Genomic DNA, 10070 nt, shown 5'->3' with positions numbered 1-10070 from the left:
CTGATCTCAATGACCCACAGGAACTGTTACACTGGCCGCTTTTGGTGTGTTATTGAGCGCGTGCGTCGCTGTAACAGTTTCGTCTCGGACTGTCAGCACTGACACACACACACACACACACACACACACACACACACACACACAGCAAGAGCGTGACTTTGGTGGGAGATATTTGCCCTCACTTTGGACGGATAGCAGTTGAATTCAATGCCCTCGTTTAACTCTTTCCCTGCCAGCGGGTTTTAAAAAGTTGCTAGGCACGGCTAGCATTTTTGATCTATTTAAAAAAATAAATTCTTGTTTTTTTCTTCTTCTTTTTTTTTTTTTTTTTTTACAAAACTTTCATGGCCCCCAGAATATTTTGTTGCATAAATATCTGAACATACAATAGGCTATGTCAAAAGAAAGAACAGACCCTCTATTTTTTATTCGCTTCATGCATTTTTTTTTTATCAACACTTGAATGTGGGCGAGTTTCATTAAAACAACAACAACAACAACAACAACAACATTTTGAACCAAAAGCTGAGAAAATCATATTTTTATCAAATCGGCTTCAGATCGATGATCAAACACATTGGAGTCGATCGAGTCCATCAACACCTCAAGCTTCAGTTTTAACCCTTCATGGGTTCGACATTTCATTCTGTAACATTAGGCAGATTAGATTTATATGCTGTTTAAAGTTGATGATTGTGTTATTTTACATATGCTATCACTTGTTTCTGTTTCTTTTTCGCATGTTTTGATCAGGAGATTCAGTTCTCTTTCAGAAGATGTGTATCAGGAAATCTCCGTCAATGGCAGGGAAAGAGTTAATATATGAACGTCATTTCATTAGATACCAAAATATCAAAGTAGAATAGTTCAGGGTAGGTTTATTTCTGAAGATCAATTTCTATATAGAAAAAAAGCTTAAAGTCCCGCTGTACTGAATAATTGTATCCCTTAAAACTCATCTTTGATCACCAAAATTACATATTTAAATGTTTTTTCCTTGAAAAAAAGTCTTCATGCCTTAAAATATCTTGAATGTAACTCGACACCCTTGCCTCATTTAGTATGCGCGGTTCTATGAATATGCAAATGAGCCCCGCCTCCACTCACTCACTCAGCTCAGAGATCCACTGGTTGACGATCACACATCTGTGTTCTGATTGGTTACAAGGTAGTTTGTGACGTCAGAAACACCAGCGATTTCAAAGCGTGTTTTTGAGACTGTCTTTGGTTCACTGCAGTTTTAAGGAGGAAATACTCAGCAATGCTGTCGACTTATGAATTTACACATGGATTGTATATATAGCTGATTTAGATTAGAACATGTGAGATGTCAAAATGGACCCTACTAATACCAAGAAAACAATTATCAAAATTCAAATAGCAAAAATGTAAAGGTAAAGTACAGTATAAGCCTACATCAGGCCACTGATTTTGTAAACAAACGACGAGGCTCTGAGCGACTACAGCTGGAAAATATCACAAACCATAGTGAATGATTTCATAATGCTTCTTCTGTAAATGAGGTTTTATATGGATAATGTTTTCATAACGTTGACACTGTTTCCCGTGCAGTGACGTTAGCCAATCAGAACAGTGGCAAGCCTTAAAGGGCGGCGCCTTAAAACGCATCATCTCAGACAGAGGCTCAGAACGAAGACTGAAAAATAATAATTTTTCCACATCTCTTTTTTTTTTTTTTTTTTTTTTTTTTACAAAATCTTTATTAACTTTGCAAGTGAACCAGAAGGAACATATCAAAATAAAAAAACATGTCATGACCCTTTAAAACAGCTTTCTCACTGACTATGAATGAATGCCAGTGTAGAATTACTGTGTTCGTTTGTTTACAACTATTACAAAAATGTAATGAAACTTTAGTTTGGCTGACAATTCCCCAGAAAAATTATAATGGCTTACACTTTTTCAACAGTTTAAACCATCACATGAACTGAACATGTCAGAGAAAACACATTTACTCAAAACCTTAACATTAATGATGAACAACAGTAACACAAATGTTCTGTTACTTTGGAGACACAATACTGATAAAACACTGAATTGATGATTTCCAATGATTATAACTATGAGGATTTAACCTTAACATGGTCAAATAAACCTTGCATATGTTTCCAATTACAAGTCTGTGACGTACTTATGTAATATTTAATAACAATTAATAAATAACGTAATTTGTCACATCAGTTTTTAATACACGAAACAAAGAGAAAAGCTTTTAAAAGAAGAAACAGTTCGAAGAACAGAGAAACAAAAACTCAACAACCATTTCTAAAGTCGTTTAATTTCCAGCAGTTAAAAAACACACAGTTGAGGAGAAATGAACAGAAACATAATATGGTAAAACATGCTAAACATTAAATATTTCAAAAATGCAATTTTTCCTAGTTAAAGGGACAGTGATAACCGTCTCGTAATAACTCGTGTGCTCATTGCATAATCCTGCTATATGAACTCGACTTCTGTAATATTTCACACACACTAAATGTTCTTCACTGAAGAGCATTTCTTCAAGGCATATTATTATGACATAAATAACAGCGTATGAAATATACAGTTCGCATACAATATATACAAATGCATCCATAACCTGTCAACATGTAATACTATATTTCATTATATTACAGAAGGTTTTACTCTATCCTACACTTAAATATATCATCATACATAACTAGTGTAATAATTAGTATGCATATATTTTAGCTGAACATGCGAGCATAATTAAAGAGAGGGCATTAATAATAACGCTCAAGTTTATACGATTAAAAACTAAGGCACGTTAAAAAATGTTTTTGGCTCAAAATCTGCAGCAAACTTGAAGGACATTAAACATAGTCCATATATATTAACTACTTAATATTTCATAATACATCTTCTGAGATCAACTCTCGATACCTTTATTATTATTAGAGGTGACTAACAAATGTTCCGATTTATAATATTGATGATTTTTCAAGAATTGTTGCTGTTTTTATGCATGTTGAAGTGGAAACAGGACAGATGTTATACATGTATTATATAATAAAAGAAATCATTGAGCCAAATTTATCATTTGATGAAAACATTAATTATGATTAATGTTCTTCAGTTCTAAAACACAGTAAAAATGCTAAATAATAATGTAAAACTGTTGCAGCGGATTTAAAAGCCTGCTACTGTCTCTGCTCAGGAAACTATGACCACAAACATCGAGGATACTGAATAATGTCCATTAGAGTGTGTGTGTGTGTGTGTGTGTGTGTGTGTGTGTGTGTGTGTGTGTGTGTGTGTGTGTGTGTGTGTGTGTTAATACTGGTGTTTCCACAGACTGATCTGTTTATCCAGACCTCCAGTGATGATGGAGCTGCACTGATCGTTCATCCACACACACGTCACTGCGCCTGCAGGAGCACAGCACACTGGGGTTAGGGCCCTACACAGGCATCATCACTACACAGTGTCCCTACACAGAGAACACTCTAGAACATTCCCTACACAGAGCGCTGAACACTAAAACGTTCCCTATACAGAGCGCTGCACTCTAGAACATTCCCTATACAGAGCGCTGCACTCTAGAACATTCCCTACACAGAGCGCTGCACTCTAGAACATTCCCTATACAGAGCGCTGCACTCTAGAACATCCCCTACACAGAGCGCTGCACTCTAGAACATTCCCTATACAGAGCGCTGCACTCTAGAACATTCCCTACACAGAGCGCTGCACTCTAGAACATCCCCTACACAGAGCGCTGCACTCTAGAACATTCCCTATACAGAGCGCTGCACTCTAGAACATTCCCTATACAGAGCGCTGCACTCTAGAACATCCCCTACACAGAGCGCTGCACTCTAGAACATTCCCTATACAGAGCGCTGCACTCTAGAACATTCCCTACACAGAGCGCTGCACTCTAGAACATTCCCTACACAGAGCGCTGAACTCTAGAACGTTCCCTACACAGAGCGCTGCACTCTAGAAGGTTCCCTATACAGAGCGCTGCACTCTAGAACGTTCCCTACACAGAGCGCTGCACTCTAGAACGTTCCCTATACAGAGCGCTGCACTCTAGAACATTCCCTACACAGAGCGCTGAACTCTCTAGAACATCCCCTACACAGAGCGCTGCACTCTAGAACATTCCCTACACAGAGCGCTGCACTCTAGAACGTTCCCTACACAGAGCGCTGCACTCTAGAACGTTCCCTACACAGAGCGCTGCACTCTAGAACGTTCCCTATACAGAGCGCTGCACTCTAGAACATTCCCTACACAGAGCGCTGAACTCTAGAACATTCCCTACACAGAGCGCTGCACTCTAGAACGTTCCCTATACAGAGCGCTGCACTCTAGAACGTTCCCTATACAGAGCGCTGCACTCTAGAACGTTCCCTACACAGAGCGCTGCACTCTAGAACATTCCCTATACAGAGCGCTGCACTCTAGAACATTCCCTACACAGAGCGCTGAACTCTAGAACATTCCCTACACAGAGCACTGCACTCTAGAACGTTCCCTATACAGAGCGCTGCACTCTAGAACGTTCCCTACACAGAGCGCTGAACTCTAGAACATTCCCTACACAGAGCGCTGCACTCTAGAACATTCCCTACACAGAGCGCTGAACTCTAGAACATTCCCTACTAGAGGTCGACCGATAGTGGATTTTACCGATACCGATAGCTAGGTTGGCCCATACTTGCCGATAACCGATTAATCAACCGATAGTTTTTAAAATTGATACTGGATAAAAACAAATTGCACCTTGATCATTCATTTTAGTTTGATAGTGAATTAACTTTGGTTAACAAATAAAAACCTTAATTTAAAAATGTATTAGTACATGTTAATTAACAAACAAACAATGAACAATCCTTATACAGCAGTTATTAACCTTAGTTAATGTTACATATGGAATTTTATTGTAAGTGTTATAATTTCATTTAAATCCAAACAGTCATAATTAAAGATGGCCAACTTTAAATATCTACAATGCCAGAGCATTGAAATGACATAAATATTATATTACATGTATAGTCTCACACTTTTGCTTCTATTTTATAAACACTTGATGATTATCTAATCAAAATAACAAAATATGTATTAAAGTGATGATGAAAAAAAATCACCAAAACCGAATGCTTTTCTGATTTGTTTAGTTTCTGTCGGCTGTATGAACATATCAGTTTGCTATCTTACGTCTCTAGCTTTAAATATGCAACTTCTCTGCATATTTAATGCATAAAAGTGACCAGCTGGATATAAACTAATGCAAATAGATGGTAACAATTGTGACATTAAACATTCGGGTCGGACTTACGTTTATTTTTTTCACTGTTTTAACCGCTTGAGGTACTACTAACATTAGCGTCCTCTCAGCCTCGAAGGCAAACAAACATACTGTTGTGCTGTTCTTTCTCTACTAATGCAGCATTTAGTCAATAAATTAATCACTTTATAATGATATGACAAAATGTTCTGTATACATACATTTTTAGCTGTCGGTGTTTAAACGCGCGTCTGATGTCAGAGCCCTCCACGCAGCGTGTGCTCTCAGTGCAGTGCAGCACGCAGAATCACGTGTCGAAATAAACAACAGGAGGCATCAGTGATAGTTTTTATTACACCTCTAGAGGCCGCTCTTGTACTGCATGATGCCAGCAGAGCCTTCTCAGCTCTCTCTTAATGTGTAATGAATGACAGCGCGCGCTTCTCAGCCGCTCCAGCAACGGACGCAACCAGGAAAAACTATCGGTATGTATTTTTGCCAATAACGATAGTTCCAGCAATCAACTATTGGTGCCGATTAATTGGCAAAACCGATGAATCGGTCGACCTCTATTCCCTACACAGAGCGCTGCACTCTAGAACATTCCCTACACAGAGCGCTGCACTCTAGAACGTTCCCTATACAGAGCGCTGCACTCTAGAACGTTCCCTACACAGAGCGCTGCACTCTAGAACGTTCCCTACACAGAGCGCTGCACTCATTCCCTACACAGAGCGCTGCACTCTAGAACGTTCCCTACACAGAGCGCTGCACTCTAGAACGTTCCCTACACAGAGCGCTGCACTCTAGAAGGGTTCCCTACATAAAGCGCTGCACTCTAGAACATTCCCTACACAGAGCGCTGAACTCTAGAACATTCCCTACACAGAGCGCTGCACTCTAGAACGTTCCCTATACAGAGCGCTGCACTCTAGAACGTTCCCTATACAGAGCGCTGCACTCTAGAACGTTCCCTACACAGAGCGCTGCACTCTAGAACATTCCCTATACAGAGCGCTGCACTCTAGAACATTCCCTACACAGAGCGCTGAACTCTAGAACATTCCCTACACAGAGCACTGCACTCTAGAACGTTCCCTATACAGAGCGCTGCACTCTAGAACGTTCCCTACACAGAGCGCTGAACTCTAGAACATTCCCTACACAGAGCGCTGCACTCTAGAACATTCCCTACACAGAGCGCTGCACTCTAGAACATTCCCTACACAGAGCGCTGAACTCTAGAACATTCCCTACTAGAGGTCGACCGATAGTGGATTTTACCGATACCGATAGCTAGGTTGGCCCATACTTGCCGATAACCGATTAATCAACCGATAGTTTTTAAAATTGATACTGGATAAAAACAAATTGCACCTTGATCATTCATTTTAGTTTGATAGTGAATTAACTTTGGTTAACAAATAAAAACCTTAATTTAAAAATGTATTAGTACATGTTAATTAACAAACAAACAATGAACAATCCTTATACAGCAGTTATTAACCTTAGTTAATGTTACATATGGAATTTTATTGTAAGTGTTATAATTTCATTTAAATCCAAACAGTCATAATTAAAGATGGCCAACTTTAAATATCTACAATGCCAGAGCATTGAAATGACATAAATATTATATTACATGTATAGTCTCACACTTTTGCTTCTATTTTATAAACACTTGATGATTATCTAATCAAAATAACAAAATATGTATTAAAGTGATGATGAAAAAAAATCACCAAAACCGAATGCTTTTCTGATTTGTTTAGTTTCTGTCGGCTGTATGAACATATCAGTTTGCTATCTTACGTCTCTAGCTTTAAATATGCAACTTCTCTGCATATTTAATGCATAAAAGTGACCAGCTGGATATAAACTAATGCAAATAGATGGTAACAATTGTGACATTAAACATTCGGGTCGGACTTACGTTTATTTTTTTCACTGTTTTAACCGCTTGAGGTACTACTAACATTAGCGTCCTCTCAGCCTCGAAGGCAAACAAACATACTGTTGTGCTGTTCTTTCTCTACTAATGCAGCATTTAGTCAATAAATTAATCACTTTATAATGATATGACAAAATGTTCTGTATACATACATTTTTAGCTGTCGGTGTTTAAACGCGCGTCTGATGTCAGAGCCCTCCACGCAGCGTGTGCTCTCAGTGCAGTGCAGCACGCAGAATCACGTGTCGAAATAAACAACAGGAGGCATCAGTGATAGTTTTTATTACACCTCTAGAGGCCGCTCTTGTACTGCATGATGCCAGCAGAGCCTTCTCAGCTCTCTCTTAATGTGTAATGAATGACAGCGCGCGCTTCTCAGCCGCTCCAGCAACGGACGCAACCAGGAAAAACTATCGGTATGTATTTTTGCCAATAACGATAGTTCCAGCAATCAACTATTGGTGCCGATTAATTGGCAAAACCGATGAATCGGTCGACCTCTATTCCCTACACAGAGCGCTGCACTCTAGAACATTCCCTACACAGAGCGCTGCACTCTAGAACGTTCCCTATACAGAGCGCTGCACTCTAGAACGTTCCCTACACAGAGCGCTGCACTCTAGAACGTTCCCTACACAGAGCGCTGCACTCATTCCCTACACAGAGCGCTGCACTCTAGAACGTTCCCTACACAGAGCGCTGCACTCTAGAACGTTCCCTACACAGAGCGCTGCACTCTAGAAGGGTTCCCTACATAAAGCGCTGCACTCTAGAACATTCCCTACACAGAGCATTGCACTCTAGAACATCCTCTACACAGAGCACTGCACTCTAGAACGTTCCCTACACAGAGCGCTGCACTCTAGAACATCCTCTACACAGAGCGCTGCACTCTAGAACATTCCCTACATAAAGCGCTGCACTCTAGAACGTTCCCTACACAGAGCGCTGCACTCTAGAACATTCCCTACACAGAGCGCTGCACTCTAGAACGGTTCCCTACACAGAGCGCTGCACTCTAGAAGGGTTCCCTACATAAAGCGCTGCACTCTCGAACATTCCCTACACAGAGAGCTGCACTCTAGAACGTTCCCTACACAGAGCGCTGCACTCTAGAACGTTCCCTACATAAAGCGCTGCACTCTAGAACGTTCCCTACACAGAGCGCTGCACTCTAGAACATTCCCTACACAGAGCGCTGCACTCTAGAACATTCCCTACACAGAGCGCTGCACTCTAGAAGGGTTCCCTACATAAAGCGCTGCACTCTAGAACATTCCCTACACAGAGCGCTGCACTCTAGAACATTCCCTACACAGAGCGCTGCACTCTAGAAAGTTCCCTACACAGAGCGCTGCACTCTAGAACATCCTCTACACAGAGCGCTGCACTCTAGAACGTTCCCTATACAGAGCGCTGCACTCTAGAACGTTCCCTACACAGAGCGCTGCACTCTAGAACATTCCCTACACAGAGCGCTGCACTCTAGAAGGGTTCCCTACATAAAGCGCTGCACTCTAGAACATTCCCTACACAGAGCGCTGCACTCTAGAACATTCCCTACACAGAGCGCTGCACTCTAGAACGTTCCCTATACAGAGCGCTGCACTCATTCCCTACACAGAGCGCTGCACTCTAGAACGTTCCCTACACAGAGCGCTGCACTCATTCCCTACACAGAGCGCTGCACTCTAGAACATCCTCTACACAGAGCGCTGCACTCTAGAACATTCCCTACACAGAGCGCTGCACTCTAGAAGGGTTCCCTACATAAAGCGCTGCACTCTAGAACATTCCCTACACAGAGCGCTGCACTCTAGAACATTCCCTACACAGAGCGCTGCACTCTAGAACATTCCCTACACAGAGCGCTGCACTCTAGAACATTCCCTACATAAAGCGCTGCACTCTAGAACGTTCCCTACACAGAGCGCTGCACTCTAGAACATCCTTTACACAGAGCGCTGCACTCTAGAACATCCTCTACACAGAGCGCTGCACTCTAGAACGTTCCCTACACAGAGCGCTGCACTCTAAAAAATTCCCTACATAAAGCGCTGCACTCTAGAACATTCCCTACACAGAGCGCTGCACTCTAGAACGTTCCCTACACAGAGCGCTGCACTCTAGAACATTCCCTACATAAAGCGCTGCACTCTAGAACGTTCCCTACACAGAGCGCTGCACTCTAGAACATCCTCTACACAGGGCGCTGCACTCTAGAACATTCCCTACACAGAGCGCTGCACTCTAGAACATTCCCTACACAGAGCGCTGCACTCTAGAAGGGTTCCCTACATAGAGCGCTGTACTCTAGAACATTCCCTACACAGAGCGCTGCACTCTAGAACATTCCCTACATAAAGCGCTGCACTCTAGAACGTTCCTTACACATAGAAATGAGCGCTGCACTCTAGAACATTCCCTACACAGGGCGCGGCACTCTAGAATGTTCCCTATACAGAGCGCTGCACTCTAGAACGTTCCCTACACAGAGCGCTGCACTCTAGAACATCCTCTACACAGAGCGCAGCACTCTAGAACGTTCCCTACACAGGGCGCTGCACTCTAGAACGTTCCCTACACAGAGCGCTGCACTCTAGAACATTCCCTACATAAAGCGCTGCATTCTAGAATGTTCCCTATTCAGAGCGCTGCACTCTAGAACGTTCCCTACATAAGGCACTGCACTCTAGAACATCCTCTACACAGAGCGCTGCACTCTAGAACATTCCCTACACAGGGCACTGCACTCTAGAACATCCTCTACACAGGGCGCTGCACTCTAGAACATTCCCTACACAGGGCACTGCACTCTAGAACATCCTCTACACAGGGCGCTGCACTCTAGAACAT

General features: G+C 41.9%; 1 protein-coding gene across 1 annotated transcript in view; it reads right to left on the bottom strand.

Moving 5' to 3' along the window:
• Positions 1-1711: 1711 nt before the first annotated feature.
• Positions 1712-10070, bottom strand: part of nsmaf (neutral sphingomyelinase (N-SMase) activation associated factor) — a 42961-nt gene continuing 34602 nt past the window's right edge. The window contains exon 31 of the mRNA XM_081393989.1: positions 1712-3395. Within this exon, the coding sequence (XP_081250115.1) occupies positions 3301-3395 (95 nt within the window). The 3' untranslated portion in view covers positions 1712-3300. The remainder of the gene's footprint in view (positions 3396-10070) is intronic.

The sequence above is a fragment of the Scardinius erythrophthalmus genome (genome assembly GCF_964197995.2).
Source record: "Scardinius erythrophthalmus genome assembly, chromosome: 2".
In the NCBI taxonomy this organism is placed as follows: domain Eukaryota; kingdom Metazoa; phylum Chordata; class Actinopteri; order Cypriniformes; family Leuciscidae; genus Scardinius; species Scardinius erythrophthalmus.
This window is presented reverse-complemented; position numbering and strand designations above follow the sequence as displayed.